The following is a 22,700-nucleotide window of genomic DNA, read 5'->3' on the forward strand; positions in this document are numbered from 1 at the left end:
ACCAATTTCATTGTTCGTTTGTAATATAAAGATAGTCTTTTAAAAAGTAAATTAGAAATTGTTAGATTCCTGAAGGAAAGGTTAATAGTTACTTTCGAGTTTGCATATGAAATCTAGAATTATGTCACGTACATATGTGTAATAATTCGAGAAATAATTATGTTGAAAAAGGGTAAATTATCACAGAATTGAAGTGCTCTTTTTATTGTGTTTTATCTACAAATCTATCGATATTATAGGTATCGACATTATCTGTCGATTCATCGGTTTTTATGTGCACATGGAATCTAGAATTATGACGTATGTGCGCAGTAATTGAAGAATTGTATGCGCGTCGTATATGATTTTAAAAAAGGCGCAATTACTGTAACAGTGTAGTGCTATTTTGTTGTGTTTTATCTATAATTGTGGTTTCGGTATTTGTGTTTTATCTATGGTTGTGTTTTATCAAATTTATCGATATTATTGGTTTTTTTGTGTACATAGAGAAATGCAAACACGTGCCATCACGCGAACGCAAACGCATTATTCTGTTCTTTTTCTTTTCCCTTTCTCTCTTTCACAGATACAATTTTATTTTGCTTCGTATCATCCCTTCCAGTTTCTCATCTTTCACCTTTGAGCTTTTTCCTTCTCATTACCATTTCTGTCCTTTTTCTTTATTTCTGTTTATTGATTCTTTCAATCCTACGAAATTCCTAAGAATCTTCTTTGGACATTCTTCTAATAGGTTATGTGTAATTCGTTACAAAATATGTTGTCCTGTAATTGTGGTGTTACGAATACATACAAATCCTCGAATAAAAGTTTATTACCGAGTTTTCTGTTTCAAGCGAAATATCGATTAGAGTAGAAATACACGGTATTGTAACGATACTTAGTAATATTTAAATTAAAAAAAAGTATTTAATAATATAAGCTATCTACCTGCTCTGTGGACTGACCTCGTGTTATTATTCATGATATACGTGTATGCATTTTAACGTAGAATATTTCAATCATTAAAATCTTTTAAATTATTAAACTGTAATCATTTCTATTTTGTGACTATATTCATTTGAAAAGTGAAGATAGTACCATTAATTAAAAAATATTTAGAAGGTCCACTTTATTTTCACATTAACTTATTACAAAACAATAAAGTACACAATCGGTATAAAATAAGATGTGAATAAATGAATAAATAAATTTGATTTTTCCATTCATTTAAATGAGACACTTGGCAGACTGTCTGCGACTGTAACCTCAACCTACAATTTCAAGATTAAAAACAAGATTACTTTAACCATACAATACGCGTGTAATGTGTGCTGTATGTAAGTACTAATTTATTATGTTACAAGTTTTCGTACACTTACGTTTTTGGTTTTCCTTTGGAAAAAATGTAACATATACAGTTAATTGTATGTAGCATAGTACGTGATAAATAACAGATAAAATAATACAACGTATACAATTAACACTTGAGTTTTCAATAATTGCGAACTTTTTATATAAGTAACACATTCGATTCCAAGTAGGTCTCCACCTCCTTTTTATACGGTCAACGGTGATTATAAAATGTAGTTTAGACCAAATTTCAGTACAAAAGAATGTTTCGAAATAAATTTTTAGCATAATGGAAAAAAATCGTGTAATAATGTAACGTTATATTTATCACTTTTTGTGTAGAATGTTAATTATTAAGAAACTTTTAGGTTATATTCGGTGCTTCGAAATGTTTAATATACAACTGATATATTCAATTACGTCAAAGTTTTTTAATTCACCACGCGTTAAAAATAATTCAAAATTGAGTTCATTTAATACGATAAGGTGATGTGGAAGATGCAGAATGATATAATTACTCTATAAAATCACGCTCTGTGAATGAAGCACGTCTTATTAAAAAAATAACAATCGCAAATACAGAAAGAAATGCTACTTCCGTAGGAACTTTTGGACATTGACATCGATCAGTTTGCATAAATAATTATCAATATTCACAAGTTACAATTTACAGCGTATTTTAGCATAGCTCTCGATGAACTTGTCCAGTTGAACTTAGCGCGTTGTCGTATTATTGCAATCTGTATAACGAAGCGACAAATATTAACGTCCACTTATTATTCACTCTATATTTTGCAATGATACTTTCAACTGTTTTGGATGTGGGAAATGTTCCAGTGCTGAAGATCGACTCGTTGCGTGTTTTTCGAAACTATGGAGAGTACCATGACAGAATTCGAGGAAAGCGTGTCCTTCGATATCGATGACCCGGACTTTGCCCCGTCGAATCCTCGTACTATTGCTCGTAATGTCCTTCGTAGCGTACAATTCACCGACATCACCTTCGACGTCAATAAACGTGAGTACATTCACTTCTGGTACAGTTAACTATAGATAAATACATATATACAAGTAATAAGAAGCATATATGTAAGTGAATGAAAAATGAAAAAAAAATGTATCTTAAAATTTCTATTGTTTTGGAATATAATCAGGGCCGTGTTTATACTTTTCGAGGCCCTAGGCGCAACATCGTTACGATGTTACGAAAATAGATCAGTTGAAATTTAAATTAAACAAAATTAATTTAAATTTGTTATTTTTTTCCCTCTATTCTCTCTTATTTCTTCAAAAGTAGCCAGAAATTTACATTTTGGCATGTATGAAAGATGTCGTTTTATTGTCTAGGAAAAAACTCAGGCATCGTAAAAAGCGTGTTTGAGTGAACTCAACACGCGGTCAACGATTGTCAGCGTTGCTGAGCATCAGGTTCAAGGATTTTGACATGATTTCGCTCATATTTTGCACACGTTCGAATTATGCCGTTTATAATCGTATTCTAAAATTTTATTTTTATCCTATTTTTCGAATGAACCGCTTAAAAGCGCGGGAACTTTCAAAATATCCTAATAATTACGTGTCAGATCATAGAGAATAAAAGGTATCAACGGTACGTGCGTTGGTAGTCGTACGTGAAATTTTCCATGAAAATTCCAGCGTATCTTATAACCGGTGTTCGATGACATCAGTGAAGCAATAATGCGAAACAATCGATGACCATCGCAGTGTTTGATGCGTTTCCATTACGTCTGAAATTAATTAACGATGTATGATAAATGAAATATTGAAATGTTCCAGTGGAAAATTAAGTTAACTATGCTAATTTTGGATCATTGTAGATCGAACTATATTACAATCCTTATAAATCTTAATTAGAAATGAATAGCATTTAATTTTTAATTTTTAATCTTAATTAGAAATTAATGGTATTGCATATTTTGTTTCTAATTAACTAATTAAGTAAATTATTATGTTGCATCATTATTATAGTATATATATGTATATATGATTCAAGTCAATTTCATTAAACTTTGAACGAACAAAACTTCTGTTGAAAAAAACAATCACTTAACGATTAATTGCCAAGGATGAATCTTCATTATCAGTTATTCATATCGTACGGTATATTCCGCTCAAACACGGAAGGAGTGCGAAAATATATGCTGACCCTGAGAATTTCGTGAGCTCGAAACACGGATATTATACAGCCCGAAACCATATCATATTGCTAGCCGCCAGCTGACATTTTATCACATATGGTACGATCTTATTACGTTAGATGACCACATATCTTGTACTTATACTGACGTCATAGCGCATCGTTTTAATGACTCTTCTTTTTTTACCCAACACCTCGTTATATGAAAAAAGGTTTCGTATATTTCAAAATTTACATTTAAGGTTAGACATAAAAAGGTGCGAGGTTATGTAACGAGATATAATCGTTGTATTATTTCATATTTTCATATTTCATCGTTTCATACCTGTAGAATTGATCGACAATAATGTTTTTAGGAAAGCATTGTAATCTCGATAAAATTACGATTGGATATAAAGAAAGCTCGTTGAATTACGGTAGAAATTTCGTAATAAAATTTCTCAGTTTAGGTTGTGTTACTTTTCTGTCACTTTGTGTAATCCATTCCATTCGAAAAGTAATCTCAGAATTCCTAACTGCATCATTTAGAAGCTAGTTCAGCTCAAGGATACAGCACCTGGTGTAACAGTGTTTATATTATGTCGTAAATATGAGCGTTCTAATCGGCTACGGTATATTAGGGATCGAAAAAAATCGTAGTGCACAATAATACACGATCGTTCGATTCGCGAATACACGTGGAACGCATATGTAACAGCACGCTTATCTCGATCTACGAGTCTATTATTATGCGAGACGCGGCGCATGCACAGTCCATGTGGCGGGAACTCGATACACGGACAAAATTGGATCCACGTGAGTATCAGCTTTCTTCCTGAGAATCAGCTCTGTTGGTCAGTCGGTGTTCCGTTGTGCGCGCAGTCGATCGCACTCTGCGTTTAGCGCGTGCGCTAATCGCTTAGATAACAATTCCCCTTTGTTCAGCCTGCAGTTGATATCCCATTGCATCGTGTGTCTAGTGACAGTGACCTGTTACATGTCGGTATTTGATTTTCTTCTTACGTTGGAAATTGGCACTAATCCGTTCCACGAAAGATATAACGACTTTTTCTTCACCTGTGACCATGATTGATCTTGAGTGACTGTAATCGACGAATTCATCTTGATGTGGATTATACTTACGTGTATTAAAAAATATATAATTTCATACGAAAAAAGGTGGTGACATTGAAATGTCTTTGACCCTTTCACGTACAAAAAATTCAATTACACATTACATTTTAGAATTTTCTAATATTGAATTAAATAGCTTTTCATTTACTAGAAAATTTGTAAAAGTTTTTACTGAAGATCTTTTGTAATATTTTGTTCGAATGTTGGCGGTGAATATCAAATTTTTTATTATCTTCTGTCGCTATAGCAGCGTTCTTCATTATCAACGATTTTGTTGTCGTGAGAAATACTAGATGGAGTTAAAATACTATTGAATAAAGTGTGGCAGTTGTGTTAGTTTCTTGTTCATTTCTTTCATCTTTAAATTTTTTTAACTTTTTGTATTTCATATTTTTTATTTCTGATAAATTGTTTTCCTTTTAGAAACAATACAGTTTGTTTTCTTTAGAAGAAGCATAAGAGTATGTGGATACTTTATTTGCACATTCCCAGAAAAGTTTCATAAACGAATTTCAATACAAACTTTAAGGTAAAAAATAATAAAATTTATAGAAACATGGTATTTGTTGACTTTGTAGTTAGTATTTTCTTGATTTGATATTCTATTATTAAATAAACGAAAACATTCTTTCAATTTACACACCACAAGCGTGCCTTATTTAATTTTGAAATACGAGAAAAATATTGTTTCCCTCTTCTTAATATTATTTCAAAAACAAACTTGTAACAGATGTTAGTTATTTCACACAATAACCTATATTTCTTCATTGGATTACTCAAAAATTTATATAAATTTAGTGTTCTTCCTCTAAGTTCGAAATTTTAATCTTATAGTTTAAGGTTAGGGTATGCAAATTGAAGTCTGAGAGGAGCTGACTTTTTTACGAACTAGAAAGCTCAATTGATATTGAGTAATTTTTAGGTATACTTGATGGAGGAGCTATAGTGCTATTATCATTTATAATATAATGTGATAATTGTTAGTACAGCAGCAATAGGTTCACTAATTTACAATACACGGTCAGTAGGTATACATATTGTAAAGCTCTCTCTCTCTCTCTCTGAATAACCATACGTTATTGTGCAAACCCATCTGACTGGTAAATTTATAATAGTTAAGAAATTTTCCGCGATTGGGGGTCATGGAGTTTATCAAGACCCCCTGCATACAGCAACACGATCTTTGAACCTAGCTGCAATCCTCAGGCCATTCGTTTACGATAACGATAGTAGCATCTTCTTGGTTGCGAATAATTCTTACTTATTTCACTTATCAATAACGATAAAGGGTAATGTTCTATATAATCCCGTCTGTTATGTTTCTATTTAATTAGCACACCGCTATTTTAGTTCGTCTAGTTTAAGGAGACTTTCACTTTTAAACGGCCGAAAAGTAGTTGCTTTTTTGGGAAATTTTTGCAAGAAAACTACCAGAGCTATTGAAATGAAATTTGGAACGATTGTTACACGTACCTTACACTGTGCGTTAATTTTTTTTTTATGGTAAAATTTAGTATAGCTTTTACGTGACGTGTACCCTTGTTCGAAAAAAGGGGGTTTCCAGTGTGCAAGATTCCTCGGCTCTGGCATTGTATCTAAAACAAAAATGCCGCGACAGACCGATTATGTATTTATCAAGGTGGCGCATCCTCCGCTCTGATTGAAAAATACCAAAGGATAACAAAATGGCGGCCGGTCAAATTCACGTTTAGAGACCGAAAAATCGTTGTTTCTTGAACTCTTGAAAAATAGTAATTTTTAGAATTTTTCTTTAAACTTTAAACGTATTTTTCGAAGAAGTATTATTTTTTTAATACCCATACTAGAATTTTACTGGGATTCTAGTCAAATTCTCGTCGTTCGTAATGACGTCAATTTCTCGAATTTCTCGAAGTAGCCATAAAAAATGCGAAAAAAGCGAAAAATAGCGAAATATGTTCGCCATGATATCACAGCGATGTTCTTATTGGCGAACTACCGTTGGAATTGATTGAAACGCAGACAGAAATAATTGCGTTTTGATTAAGGAAGTTATGGCGCGAAACGTGGCGACCTTTAAACGGCTGGTTGCATTTACACAATTCTTTTTGCGGCTTCAAAGTCTGTAGAGATACTGGGACCTTTGTCGCAATTCAGTGTATCATTGTCAAGCTTCGTATCTGCCAGTATGGAACACTTTCGCGTTGAGAAAATGTGTATCTCTTGATTGATGGTCTTGGAGGATTATGTTTTCAAAAAGGATGAGGTACTTATGATATAACGCGGTCAGTTTTAGTATACCAGCAGTACTTGACTGTTGGTACAAACACGATACTAACAACGTTTTATTTTTCTTATCGAACAATAGTAGAAATATTAATTAACGATAATAAAATATGTATTAAAAAAATTTTTGGGCTTTTCTTTTTTTTGTTTTAAATGGATTTGTTCAGTTATTATCAGCGTGTTTTGTAGAATTGGTCGCAACTGTTCTTTCAGTCCTTAATTTTTCATTTATAAGCTGTTACTTCGACAAATTGATAAAAACTTCCAAATAATTCTCTGTTTCATTCAGTTATCACTCCTAATACACGTGATTCTCTAAAATCAATTCTGCAATTGTTCTCTTCTCGATTATGTATACATATACGTTGCGCAATGGACAAAATAAAAATAAATTAAAAACAGGGAAAAAAACTTAGGTATATCTTTACGACTACTTTACACATTGATATTTCTGAATTCGTCGCAATTAGAATTTCGACGTATCATGACCGATGTTCGTGTTGATTATTATGAATGATGTAACCCGTTCATCAATCTCGCGAATATTCGGAAATGTGCTCTTAATTTTCATAACAAACTCAAGTTTTAGTGATAATTTGTACACGTGACGCGTGGTCCGATGTCGGATAAAACTGTCTGTGCTGGACCACGTGCACTATCTTTCCTTCGCAAGAGAAAAGAGAAGCAAATGAAAAGGAATCTGAGTAACGCGTTTCGTTTCAATACCGTACGTATTATTATAATATACTACGTATAAAACTTTGAACATTGTAGTATTTCGAAAAAAAAAAAAAAAAAAGGAAAAACAGCTTAATCGCGCTTCAAATTTACATTTGAATTTTTGAAAATTCCCCGAAAAATTTGAAACTTTGCAGAGATGCAGTTGAAACGACGCTAATTGGGAAACTATTCTTTCTTTCGGCAATGAAACTCTCCTAGGGGTGAAAATAGTTTCTGAAAAGAAAATAGTGAGTTTGCATATTATCCTGAATTTTTACAAAACTATGCAAAATAAGGAAAAAAATTAAATTCAAAGGTGTGTGGTTTTTGATGTGCTTAATTTATGGTGTTACAGAATTTGTCGAAAACTTTTTAAATTTCCTCTCATCGTTCTGAATTTTTCGGGGAAAAAAAAAACAAAAATGTCTCAAAAATTCTTTAGCTTCATAATACAGGTTTTATGAATATTCGCGATAATATGGAAACTCGGCATTTTTTTAAGGTGTTTTCACACCCAGGAGCGTTTCATTATGGTTTCGTTATTAGCTCCAATTGAACTACATTTCTGCAAAGTTTCAAATTTCTTGGTATTTTCTAGACGGCGAGCTTCCTTTGTTAAGTTGTACAATTTTCATCGCTTTCTCACAGACTTCTGCACAAATCGCGATCACATTATTATTCCTAAATTTCCTTCCATTTTACGAACAAAAAACGTAACGCCATTAAAATACACTGAAATGTTCCGTTTTTGTAACCTAAGAAGGTTTCTAAATTCATTGATACGCTTTTACTTCTTGCACTATTAAATTTTGCTCGCATTAAGTTCTTGTTACAATTTCCCAAGCAGAGACTTACACTTTTGGCTTTCTTTCGTTGATGTTCAATGCGTTGTAAAACACAATCAACTGTGGAATTCAGCGTTGTTTATCGTCGTTCAATGATCTTTGTCTCCTTTTTACTACTCGAATGAAACGTTTAAAAAAAATATATTTATTATTGATTACAAAGCGTCGATTACTTTTATCATTATGTATAGCACAGCGTTATCGCTTCAATTGTTTCAATTTGCAAAAATAAACGATCTTTCGTAGAGAATTTTATGATCACGTTCAACATAACCATTCGGTACTCAAATTTTTCATTCATTTTCTGGTGGATTTGTATCATTTATTAAAACGACACGAAAAATAATTTTCTGAGATGTTGAACTACTACCTCCAATTTTAAGGGTGATTTTCACCCCTCCGCCGTGGAAAATTGCCGATTTAAAAAAATACGCGTCGAATATGTTTTTTTGAAAACTACTGTATACCAAAATTTCACGAAAATCAGCGATTATCAGTTCAATACGTGTTCCTTTGTCAGTGTATATTAAAAGTCTGGTATAGAAATGTGACAATAAGCTAGAATCGTGTTTCTTGAATGAATTCCTTTATTCACGTTGAGGTTCACGTGAATTCGTGATATATTTACTTGTGAATGAGGAGGAACGATTCTACGGTCGCTTCGTTTGGTTCGTTGTATTTTAGCGATAGCCCCCTCCCTCTATTAAATTGAAATTAGCACGCATACATACGTACATGGGAATAGGCTATTTCCTTATACGAAGGAAGTGAGCAAGTGTCTATCGTTCCCTCTGACGAGGGTCATAACCTGAACAGTGCTCAGTGAACGTTGAATATATTCACGTGATTGACATGTGTTACTTCTTAAGTGAAGCGATTTAGTTCCAGTCGACGATAGATCAGTCCTCGAACTTCAAACGCGCGGTTAACCCTTTGACCGTTTAGTCTGTACGTCGTACGGACAATCTGGAGTATTTCAAATTTACGTTAGATAGGTGCATAGCCGTTTGTTGCGTATCATATCACCGTTGCGTATCAATTTTATGCGGCAAGCGTTGCATCGTTGCGTATCAAGGTTAATCGTATTTTGATACGCAACGATGCAACGCTTGCTCGTCGAAATTGATACGCAACGGTGATACGAAGCGTTGCACCCTCGCGAATCAAAATTAATCACATTTTGATACGCAACGATGTAACGCTTGTCCGTCAGAATTGATACGCAACGGTGATACGAAGCGTTGCATTATCGCGTATCAAAGTTAATCACACTTTGATAAGTAACAATGCAACGCTTGCCGCTTAAAATTGATACGCAACGTTGATACGAAGCGTTGCATCGTCGCGTATCAAAATTAACCACATTCATACACTGCTCTGTGAAATTTCTGAATATATTTCAACCAAAATGTTTCGTTCGTTGTATTTGTCGTTCCTTTAAGCACGTTCGAAGGCGAAATGTTTAGCGAGTAATATATTTTTAATCGGGAGAAAAATTTGTAAACTAAAGAAGAAGATATCTTCGAGTTGGGTATTATTTGTTTAATTTAACTCGAACGTGTCGAAGGTGTAAATAAAGAACGAGGAAAACAATCGCGAAACCCGAAAGAACTTGCTTTTTTCATTGTACGAAATTTTCCTTTGTGTGCCGGAGAAGAATCGTCTTTCAACTGAAAGCAGCAGCCACCATTCAATGGCTGCAGATATTTTCGTTCGTTTCTGCTAACGCAAACCTGCTTCTCTTCTCCCATAAAAACTCGATGCTCTTTTACTTTTACTCTTCGAGCTATTGTCGAGGAAAGTTGAACAATTCTAAAGTCCAAAAATGTTCGAAATACCGTGTCCTTCTGTCCGGTAAACATGCAAATATAAATTACGCAGTTTAAACGTGAAATTGAAATCGTTTAGAGTTCGGACGACCAATTTTTCAACCGACTTCGTGATTTTTTTTCTAAGCGATAAAGAAAGTTACGATGTTGGCGCTTTTTATACACCTTTATTCACCATTTGGCTGCATAAAATTGTTAATTAAAACTTGAAATGTTTACAACATTCAAAGTTATATGCCATAGTGTACGAACACTTTTGCCGACTTGTTTCAACATCGGCGACTTTTTTATTAGCCGGAAAAAATTGAGCCAGGCGTTTTTCTTAATCCTGAGGAGTATCGCTATCTTTCCAACCACTGTCATAAATTCAAAAATTTCGAATAACGCATTTATAAGTCACAGTTAGGATAATAATAAACATTTCGTGTTTTTCATATTTCTATTATACAAATGTGACGTTACTTATGTAACTTATTTGTTCATATCACAGAAAGCTTAAAAATAGCATATCGCACTGTTGTATTTTTCAACTTTGTTCTTTTTTTGCTTCGGCAGATTTGACTAAATTTTCATTTCAGTTTATCATCGAGGAAAGTCTGTGCCTGTTTTAGAATTTTATCATTTCATAAATAATTCTGAATACACGACGAGACTGAATTTATAATAATGTTGCACAATCGAAAAATGAACGATGTAATGTAGAATATTACGTAAAGTGTAAAATGAGCATAACGTGACTTGCTAAATTTCTTTCGTGCATCGTTACTTTCGTGTATTATGCAGTATTTGAGAAAAAAGGGAAAGAAAGAAATTGAACAACGTTAAATCAGAAGGTAACACACGTGTTACAAATAGAGTATAAAATGTGAAACGTGTTTAAAGCGATAATGACAATAATTATTCAGTGCCAAAAATCCTATGTTTCTCTACAATTACATAATACCACCACTATTTATACATCTCATTGCAAAGAGAGCTTACCCACCGACTATCGAGTTTCATATTGTATAACTTTTACACCTAATTTCCCGTTTCATTTAGGACTTTAGTTATTTTCGTTTCTACCAGAGTGTACTACAAGACGATAATACACAGCATAATCGATTTATCTCTAGCACCTAAAATATCTCCGCTGCTTTTCGGAGTCGGATAAAATTATCTTTTGTGGAATTGTTCGGTTCGGAAAGGGCGTGCATTAATAATTGAGAGAACACTTTTCACTCAAGGTTGTGTATTTCGAGATATTCAGAGTATCTGCATTGTTTTCTCCCGTGAGACTTAATCTCTTTGCTGTATATAGCTTTGTCGAGTATTCTGCGATCGCGGGAAAAATTGCAAATTTAGAAATTTGGGTTGCACAAATCTGGACGTCATGTTTTTCAGGCTCCTGTGGGGAAAAAATTACATTTTTTATTTAAATTTCAATCACTTTTCCTCTTCGGTACTCGAAATTATTAAATATGCAAATGTCAGATTTGTGTGGTTTGGTTCCTCAGATTTTTGTAATTTTTTTTGGCAAATTTGAAATGGTCTTGAACGTGAAAAATCGAATTTATGTTTGGTTAAATACGTTTTCCAAGGTAGAAGGTTCGTCGTTATCTGATTGTCGAAATAGGTTTACAAAACATTTCAAGGTTTTGTTCAGCTATGAACATGATAAACTGAGAAGCTTTCTGAAAGAGAGACCTATATGGGTCTTTTTAAATTTCAAATTTCTTTCAAAAATCTTCCTTCCAAATTTCCTTTCGAAATTCCACGACTAAAACTTTCAGTGCTTTCGCCATTTTTCTGGCAGCTTGAAAATATCGCGATAGAAACTCGGTGGCTTTGAATCAATTATTAATAACTGTATCAGAACGAGAGATATGAAAGGAATGCTAGTGTGTACATTTCTCAGAGACTATTTCTGTTGCGCGGCGGTCGCTATCTTGCCGTTTCCGAAGGTGTCTCGAAGTCCAGGGCAACACCTTTGAGAATTTGTAACAAATATGAAGAGCAACGGAGAATTATTTCTGCAAACACGGTGAATCGCAGATTTGGCGGTGGTTCGGAACCCACCTTAAGCTGTAGGTCCTCGGCTAATGGATAACAACAGTCCATGCCGGTAAATTAACGGACAAACAGATTTGATGCTAATTTTAAGTGAAATAAACCTTTCGCTTTGAGATCGAAATGAAATTTTTCACTTCAAAGTCACTTTAAGATCATACAAGTGTAGTTTGCTGAATTTTCCTATCTATTTTCTATGAAAAATGTAATAAAAATAGTAAACGTAATAAATACAATAAAAAGTATGGAAAAAGATAAGTTTCACGAGAGAAAATAACGTAGATAGAAGTTAAGTTTCACGAGAGAAAATAATGTAGAAACTCTGGAAAATCTCGAAATTCTCTCAATTGTAATATATCTCCTTTTCTGAATCGAATAAGTGCACCAAAGAAAATTAGAAAAATCCACTGAGACCATCGTATTATGCGTAAAAGAATAGCGAAACTTCCTCTTCTCCAAGTTTTCCCACAAATCTACCACCTACGAGGAAAACGTCGAAAACCAACAACCAACTTCGCGGAAGAAATGTATATATGTAGGTACTTTCTTTACAAACATAACGGGTGTCCCAATACTTAAAAACGGCAGTCTACTAAGGACGTAAAAGTGGAACGTGCAAATACTCCTATCTGTTGAAAGTGGAGCTTCGTTGTGCTTCCATATGCAGATTTTAATAACACGCTAATAAATTAAACTTATATTTAGCCACTAAACGGCTGTCGCGTTTATAAATAGACCAGACCGTCGGCTTATTTTCAGTTTACCAAACTAATTAGGCTGAAGCGACGAGAGCCGAACGCGTAAGTTCGTGAACTCTTTCACGGGAGAAGAAAGAACGACGACATCTCTTTTATCAATCCAAAATACCTGTTAATCTTTCGATATCATCGATCGTTCGGAACGATCGATTTTCGAGGTTATGTCACCCCTTTCTCCTTACGCGAAAGCGATTTACTTGCTATCTTTTATGTTAATTAGGTAACTTGGAAAGCTCTGTATTAATATTTGATCGCATGTCTCGTCGTATTTCTTTCTTTTTCAGCTTGTTGTTGTTTCAAGATCTCTTGAAAGATTACAGCTGCTAAAGTTAGCCTTTTAGCTGTGCAAGTCGATGTCGCGACAGATGGAAAACGTTGGAGTTTAAACAAATAATTGTTGTTTGATCACAAACGCAACTTGTGTCTTCTGATTGAATCGTAATTTGCGCCGTAAGTGTAACTGAATGTTACAGAAAAATAAGTTGGCGAGAAATTACGCGAATTATCGATAGATGTGTCACCTGCGTGAGTTTTGGATAGGGTAAAGTGAAAAATAGATGTGCGTGTAACGTTTTCTCGCTCTGTTTAGATTCGAACGAAGATATTTTCGTTTCCGCGACTAGGTTTCATGAACTGTGTTTCGTTGCCGTATCAAACACCGAGATAGTGTTATTGCAGGACTGTTTATTGGAAACAGGCCATCTCGGTATCTTTTACTAATATAAAAGAAACTTTGTTGTCACACGGAAGATAATTAAGAGGGCGAAGAAAGATTAACCGTTTATAAATATTGCCTACTCTGACTCGGAGTAGGGTGGGCGTGAAATGAATTGAACGTGTCTACGTTTTTACAATGGTATATGTTATTCAAAGTCTGTATTATTTGAGCGTCGTTCGCAAAAGTATGCTTCGAGGGTCTCGCGAAGAGCGAGGACGCGTCGTACCGCCGATCCCTGTCCACCCCTACGCGAGCAGGCCCAGGAAAAGACCCAAAGGGGCGGAGTCACCCCCACCGAGCGCGGTGGGCGTGGCTTCAAGACGCTCGCTTCACCGTCTTCAGGACTGATTTTCTCACGTGATAGAAATTCATTCTATTAGTTGAGACAACCATAACGATATAGAGTTCTAAAGTTAGAGAGTTCATTTGTAGATTACGCGTCCTCGACTTGTCCAAAAATGAATCAACACGTAGAGAGGGTCTTTTGTTACGAAAAAGTGAGAGCTGATATTTTTCTCACCTGACTTCAGTTTATTTGTTCTTGTTGTATGACTCGCATAGTTGGGACGTTTTCTCCAGTAAATCTCAAATTAAGTAAAGACAGTTTATTTAAGAGTTGAGAAAGACATTGGTTTATTAACAATCCACTGTCCCAATCCAATAGTAAATATGTAGGAAATTTTAGAATTTGAATATTATTTTTTTTTAGTACTTTTCTCCAGATCCTTGAAATAGACTGCAGAAGAATATTGCAAAGTTTGTTTTTGTAGATAGGTTGTTTATTCAGATGGTTCATTATTGGAAGAAGTATTCATATTTGCTCGACTAATGTTTCTAAGCTCAAGAGGCTCTTCAAGATCGTAGAAATACAGGAAGCGAGGATGCTGAGTGATTATTTCAAAATTGTAAAATTCTCCTATCTGCTATTTTGTAAAATTAAATTTACGAATTTAACGATTTATTGTGTATTTTAAGAAAAATTCAAGTTTCGTTCCATTCTCTGTTAAATTAAATAGAAAAAGGCGGACAGTACTTTCTAGAAAATTACCAATCTCGCTCATTGTAAAAAAGACACCATTCGGAAGAAACATTCGAGCCATTTAGAAGCTAAAGCGATTAACTCCATAAACTATTCGGTTGATAATTATTAAATTGAGGTAGAAATTTATTTATAAAGATAATTACGAAATGAAGACCTTTTACGTCAGTAAAAGTAGATCAACAAATAAGTTTATCATAAATGAAAAAAGAAATTAGTGTAAGTTACCTGGCAGTCTAACAAAATTTATTAAACCTACTTTATGTATGAAAAATGAAACACCAAGCACTTAAATCACTTTCCATTTGTTAACCCAAACGCACTTTTCTTTTCACCTAAATCACACCCTACAACCCCATAAAAATACTACATACACACACTTGTACCATTCAACCTTGTTTCCAACCAATGAGACATAATTCCACGAAAAAAATCATACTTTTCTCATTACCATCGACAGTTACATGTTAAATATTCTCGTTGAAATAAATTATCTGAAAGAATTGCATTGACGTCAAAGATGGTGGCTGGGAGTAGCAGGTACAGTTCAGTGAACTGGATTTTCATCGCGCGTCGTAATACCTCGTCGCGACGCGCGATCCACGCCGCGAAATGGTCGATTTATCAGGAACACGTCTGGGTTATCTCGTGATCAGATAATGTCGGACTAAATATAAATTTTTGGCTACGAAGTTCGCTTAACTCGCCTCGCGAGACACGCAATGATCTCCGCTCAAGGCGAAGATCGTCCCTCTTCCTCGCTCGCTCTCTCGAGTTCCCTAAAATAAGCGTGGCCCTGAAGGATACGTCTGGTAGCGTTCAACCTCGGAGAAACACCTCGACTGCGTTTAGAATTCGCTTACCCGGATGTCACGTTGTTTTCCGCGTGGCGGAAAGGTAAAGCCGACCTGTACTTGAAAGTCTCGTTTAGGAGAGAGAGGGAGAGCCAGGGAGAGACAGAGAGGCTACACTTCTCGGAAACGTTTCTTTTCTGGACGTCGGTAGAAGCTTTTTGCAGGTGGATATACGTTTTGTTTTTGTCTGGGGGAAATTTGAATAAACACGTCGAGACCGCGGTGGTTCCATACTTGGGAGGCTGAATTGATTCACGAAATGTAAGTTTGTCGGTGAAAGGAGAGAATCTCGAATGCGGAAGGACGTGTTCTGGTTGAAGCGAGATCGCGAGGCTTTGTTTCCAAGTGGAAATTCCGTTTGTCCTTTGTGGATCAATTGACGATGGATTAATTGAACGGTTTTCTCGTTGGAAGTTGGGAACTGTTGTTCTAGTTGATACTTGTTATCGACGTTTAGGAGAATATTTCTGTATACTCGTTGTTAATGTTCGCGTATCGTGGTGTACGAGCAGAAAGTGGTGCTCGAACAGAAATTTTACACAAAAGGATTCAAGTCGTTTGAGTCATTTTAACGTTGTAAGATATCCTCGGAAAGTCAATTTTTGTGAAATTAATAATTCTTCAACTTTAAGTCATTTAGTTTGTGCAATTTTTAAAGAATTTTATTTATGTGACTTCATTTTATTTTTCATTTTTATCTCTCACATAAAACAAAGTTATAAATGTTTAAATTGAAACTTTTATCGAGTACTGTTTTATGGTTATTATTCTATCGTCCAATTTTACCACTAAAATACACTATTTAAGTGTCAAATGACAATTTCAAAGGCGCAATTCGAAGAATCATAAAAATGATATTTACCATTGCAAACGTACAGGAATCGTTTTAAGAAATTGAAGCAGCAATATTTCGATTGCGTTCACCTTTCTACGGAATGCCAATAAAAATTCCAAATATCGAGGCTACTTTCCATCTAGATAATTGATTCTCGTCGTTCCTTAATTAAAATTGCGCCTAATTATCATTTAACTGTGAAACCATCCATTCGGAAAGTTTGATGTTCAGAACGTTACTTGACTCGATCAACTGATCGAACAACTGTCTCGTCATGGTTTTTAAGTGTCTCAACAAAGATCATTACTGATCCATCCGTCGTTGCAAAATACAGCGTTAATAGTTGGCCTCTGCTACGTTCGTCGAATAGAATATAAACAGTTCAATTCAAAGTTTTCGATGAAAATTAGACTTGTTCTAATCTCCGTTTATCGCGAGGAAGATTACTACGTGTCGTTTCCTTCTATTCTTTCAGCCGCGATAGATTTGTTCTCGGCGCCTCTGTAATTACGTTTCTTTTGCTTTCTTCCTTGCCTTAATCGGACGCTTTTTTCGGTCGATTAATATAATTGCGGCTGCTCATGGCGTACCGGTTCAGTGCAGTTTCGCTCTGATAGAGTTACAAGAAATATTCCGACAGGCACCACCAACAAACGGCGATAAAACGTGGCCTCACATGATTCCATAGTCCAAACGAACTTTTCTTCTTTAAACTTACACCGAACGATACACGCTGCAGGATAACACAAGTAAATATACAACAGGAGTGCGAATATTTTGGAAAATCGTTTCGAAGTGAAACATAAGCGAAGTTAGTACTCGCTGCTAACACACGTCAGGTTGTCTTCAGTTTTGCCGTTGATATTTGGAAAGTTAGAAAGTTTTCCTGGAAACGTGCCGAAAAAGAGTGAACTGAGTGGGCCATTAACTGAAATTAAATTGCTGTAATTGCAATCATTAGGGCAAAGAGTAACCCAATGAAATATCGATAAAATCAAGAAAAAAATTATTTTCACGTTTCGATCGTTCAATTTCCTCTTACAGAAATATTTTTAAATAATTGCTAATACTTTTCTGCAAGACTGTTCTCACATCGTCCATTTCACATGGAACAGCCTAATACAATAGTTAACATAATTCCAAACCATAATTACAATTCCCCGTCGCTTCCTTTATCTTCTTAATTAAATTCCTAATTACACATAAATTACGCGCGGCATTTTGTATCGTATGGAAAAAAAAAGAAGAAAACTGTAAAATCATGGTAAAGTTTACCGACGAAATAAACTTTAACGAATACATTTACTGTACTCGAGCGTACTGCACGTGTCCCTGGAATATCAGTTTAATTAGAACGGCGAAAACCTTTAATTGCCGCGGACGTTACGGCAATTTTTTCGATTTAATTGGCTCTCTATGGTGGATCGGAATGAATTTAATCAGAAATCGCGGTGTACTTTCGAAGCGATCGTGAAAGGAGGGCGAAACGTCGCGTTCCCATCGAGAGCTCCTCCGCTGTTTCCGAGCAGAGAGAATCGTGAAACTCTCGTCTGCGTCGCGGCGATTCTCTCGCGCAGATGAACCCGCGTGATCGCAACGTGTTTGTGAATTAATCGACCTGCTCGCATGATTCCTCCACGATCTTTCGGGTTAGCTTTCGTTCGTTTTGCCACCGATAAACGGTGCCGCTTGCTCGCTTCTCTCAAGCACCGCCGAGGATCCCAACCAAGATCCCGCAATCTCGCAATATTGGAGGATCGTGAGATCGTTCGGGCTCGTTAAAATAGGAAGGAACGATACACTTTGCGAAGAATTTTCAAACGAGTTTTGGTAAACATCGGAGGAATTTCTGTCATTTTTTTTTTTTGGCTCGTTGAATTTGCGAATGAAGAAGATCGAGGATTTTTTAGAGAGTTTCTTTCTCTTTCTTTATTTGAAGATGTTCTTTATTTACAAGTTTTGCGTAAAAAAAGTTCACTTGACTTATCTGATGTGATATAAGCAAATTTCTCGACTCTTCAACGAGGAATATTCCAACAGTAGGGTAGCCATTTTCATTTTATTCCTTTTTCGCGAAGATTTGTGAGCTACTTGTTGATAAATTTTAAATGAAATTGTGTATATTGAATATTTGCGTGTTTCTAGTATCTACAGAAATTTAATATCTTATCAATTGTTTATTAAAATTCTTTAGCCTAATGGGTATCGTACTTTGTGTGGAATCTTATAAAATAGAAGAAGAAAAATGGAGCTCTTCTTCGACTAATTGTAACAAGATATCATTATATCGTACAAATTCACATCCTTAGAACATTTACACCTAAAGTTTAATATTGAAAAACTGTAAGTACCATTTACCGACCATTTCCTATGTTTTTCACTCTTCGTGTTCGTCGTATTTTAATATTATTCGATATTATTGAATAATTTTCAGTTAACATTATCAAATAAATTTGATTTAATATCATTAAGTGATAATACCTGTTCGTCGTACTTCAATATTATTCGCCGCACGAATAATTCCACCGTTTAAAAAAAAATCAAAGGATTTCCCGCCGTTGCATTGTTTCCGATATTGAAAGTTCCCAGTGAAATCTCTATGTGTATCCGTGCTAGCCGTCGAAAGCTTATAATTACCTGTTAACTTAACGTCGCCATAGAAGAGTCACCCGATTGAATTATGCGTCCGCCTCTCGAGCTGCAATTTATTTTAACATATACGGTAACATTTAGCGTCAGCCTGGAGAAAGCCATTTCGCGTTTCCAACGCGTTTTTACGATCAAACAACGTCGAAAGTGCATAGAATGTCTTGATGCGTTCAAATCGAACACGTTGACCTGTTTTCACGTCACGTCAATATACACTTGCATGCTGATAAAAGTTAAGAAACACGGGAGTTAAGTAGGAGATTAATTGGACTGTTTACCGACCGTTCTAAAATTCTATTATACGACGAAGGTATAGTTGAATTTATTCGGAAATCACTCTAAAAGTGTCAGCGATTTAACGTTAGATATCTGAAGCAAACAGTAAAATTTAGGGGTTCAGGGCTGCTTTTCTGAGTTTTCTATGTTAATCTATGGATAGATTTGTGTATTGGAACATCTTGCACGATTATTTTGATGAAATGAGCACATGACAAGAAATGAGCACAGAGTGGTTATCTCAACGTGACAGTGACCCTAAATATTCTTTCAAATTAGTTAAGACATTTCTCAAGGAACGAAGTGTTAATGTAATCGAATGGCCAAGTCAGACACCAGATTTGAACTCAATAGGACACTGGAAAAATCGAACGTTCCCGAACTTCGTGGTACACACAATCGTTTCATACTGTTCAATGGGTAACGAGACGAATCTGTGAATTTTGTCAGAAATTCCATTGAAATTGAAAAATCTGAACCTTCCCTTTGAAAAGTTCAGAAATTTTCGTGTAATTTCGTTTCGAGAAAATTGTAACATTTTTGAAAATTTTTGTTTTAAACAATTTCTTCCTCTTTGTTGATTTGCTTTTGAAAATGGAAGCTGAGATTTTAGAAATCTGTCGAGCAATGTTTAATTTCTTCCCACTTCTATTTTATAAAAGAAAAATAAAGGATAAAATATTAGGAAATAGTTGAATAGTTCCTTATAGAAAACAGTGTTTCAAACGTATTACAGTTTTGAAAGAAGCAATGTTAGAATTGAAATGTACCTAGAAATCTGTAGAAAGTAATTTTCTATTCACTGTTTGATTTACAGATGTCGAGAAAAGGTTATCTGTCACAGGTAACACGTTTTTCCCAGTCGTAAATTAGACAGACGAATATTCTAGGCACTCTGACATAATCGTTCAATCATTATGTCACTTTAGCTAGATCTTATGTTAGAGCAAAAACCGTATTATTCAACCTAATCGTATTACTCATTAGAATGGGCTAACTGGTGTATATTACCATCGCTTCTCTCATTAATCTTTTTTAATTCTCATCCGAGCTTCTACTCATCAACGATACAGTACATCGTTCAATTATACCCGAGTGTTCCAGCTGAAGGAGGCCACTGAAATATCTCCTGTGTTCTTAAGTCCAGAAAAGTGTTTGTAGCACGATTCAAATGATTTCCAAAGGGGAATATTTGGTAAAAAAAATTTTCGTTCGCTAATTTTGTCACTTTTTTCGTTTTTTTTCTTACAATTTCGTCTGAGGGTCGTGATTCAGGTATATTCAAATATATTTCCTGCGATAGAAAAAAATACGATCCTGAGAAAAATTGAAAAAAAAAAAAGAAGCAAATAATACTGAGCAATTTTCTTGAAACTTTCTCTTCCATGATGTTGTTCCCCCTTTGGGAATCACTAGAACAACCGGAGTTAAATGTATTACAGTATATTTTTTTTACTTTTGGTTTATTTAGGTATAGTATACGTAGAAGTTGGAAACTAGAAAAATCAATGGAAAATAAATTAGTACATAGTACTTGGCCAAAGTGATCTTAATCATTTCTCTAATTCAATGCACGAAATCTGAACTCCGTCATTTTCACGAGTTCAGTTTCAAATCGTGCTAGAGAAATTCTTCGCGAAATTATAAATAAAGGAGATACTTAATAAATGGTCTCCTTCAACTAGGACACACTGTATATTTCACCTCTAAACTCCCGCATAAATTTCCATACTTTTCACTCGCTATTATTTTATAACACAAACAACGTGGAATATTTAACGAACAAAGTTCCCGACCTTCCAGCCGTTCCACGTCTGTTCACCTGGAAGGAGTGAAATACGCAGCAGAGAGCAGGGACGGGTAAGAGACAGGCGAAGTAGGAAGAAAGAATAGAGGTGGTGGCCTCGCGTAAATCGACTTCCTTTGTAAACAAATGGAAAAAGTGCATCGACACCGCTTGTGTCGCTCGTCCTACGACGTCCACTTCGTGGCTGCTCGTTAATCCAATAACCTTTAATCGAGTTAGCCGAGTTCTGGCTGGACAGGAAAATCGTTTCAAGGTTCTGACTTATTGGCTCGATCGCGGATGGCCAAGCCATACGTTCCGCCTTACAGGAAAGTGATATAACGTGAATGCAAATGCAACTACGAAACTGCAGCTCCCTTTCCCCCTCGCCCGCCAATTACGCGGTCACTTTTTGCGTCTCTTGCTGCAGTTTGAATCGCATTACGGAAGACATAAACGGGCAAATTCCTTGATTTGCGTTTTTCGTCCGGCATAAGACTTTACATCTCGGTTGCTGGAATTTTTCTTTGCCTACGATATCAGCTCGCTGATGGGAGATTGTAATTTTAGATAAAGGCGGGAATTGTCTTTTTTCTTTTCTTAAATTTTTGCTTTGTGAGATTGGGGAGTTGGAGTTCTGTGGAGTAATGGGTAGAGAAGTATTTGGGAGTTTTGCGTTTGGGGATGGATGGAAGGTGGAATGATAGGTTGAGAATTTTTTGGGATTTTTGTGTTTAGGGATGGATGGAATGTGGAATAGGTAGAGAGATATTTGGGATTTTTGTGTTTATGAATGGTTCGGAGGTAGAATAATAAGTAGAGAAATTTTTGTGTTTAGGGGTGGATGGGTGGTGGAATGATAGGTTGAGAATTTTTTAGGATTTTTATGTTTATGAGTGGGTGGAAGGTGGGAATGGTAGGTTGAGAAATATTTGGGATTTTTGTGATTAATTGGGTTTACGAATGAAAGGGTTGACCTCTGTAAAATTTGCATAAATGGTACCATTGAATGAGACGAGCTGTTTTGAGGAAGAAAGAGATGCAGAGTGCTTGTTCTGATTAGTTTCGAAGTTCCAGAAAATCTAATCTTAATTTACTTACGGTAAATTAGGGAGGATGGCCGATGACACGACCAACGAATCAAGGCAATCGCGGACTTTGGTAACTGGAGGGAGGCCCAAGGGTGAGTTTTGAACCCGTGTCTAAATTTTTCACGTTTAACGCTGTTGACAAGTATTTTTGAAAAGCTGAAAATTCGAAAAATTTGAAATTGAAGCCACCTTTTGAAAACATCCTTAAAAGAAAACGAAGGAAGATTTTTTAACTTTTAATTTTTCAAATATTTCAAACTTTTTATATAATAAGATTATAAAAGGGCAAGTTGCAGCGGTGCTTCGAAGTCTTCTAAAAATATTCCTTCTTAATGTTATTCAAGGGTTCAAAGCTAACGTGGTACCCATGGTACAAAGTTCAAGGA

At 35.3% G+C, this 22,700-nt stretch overlaps 1 protein-coding gene across 1 annotated transcript in view; it reads left to right on the forward strand.

Moving 5' to 3' along the window:
• The window catches only part of LOC108576758 (protein pinocchio), a 70,907-nt gene that overhangs the window by 922 nt on the left and 47,285 nt on the right, over positions 1–22,700 (forward strand). Inside the window, exon 2 of the mRNA XM_017939817.1 lies at positions 2,167–2,347. Coding sequence (XP_017795306.1) covers positions 2,203–2,347 — 145 coding nt within the window. The 5' untranslated portion in view covers positions 2,167–2,202. The remainder of the gene's footprint in view (positions 1–2,166; positions 2,348–22,700) is intronic.

Source organism: Habropoda laboriosa, unplaced genomic scaffold (genome assembly GCF_001263275.1).
Source record: "Habropoda laboriosa isolate 0110345459 unplaced genomic scaffold, ASM126327v1 scaffold447, whole genome shotgun sequence".
NCBI lineage: Eukaryota > Metazoa > Arthropoda > Insecta > Hymenoptera > Apidae > Habropoda > Habropoda laboriosa.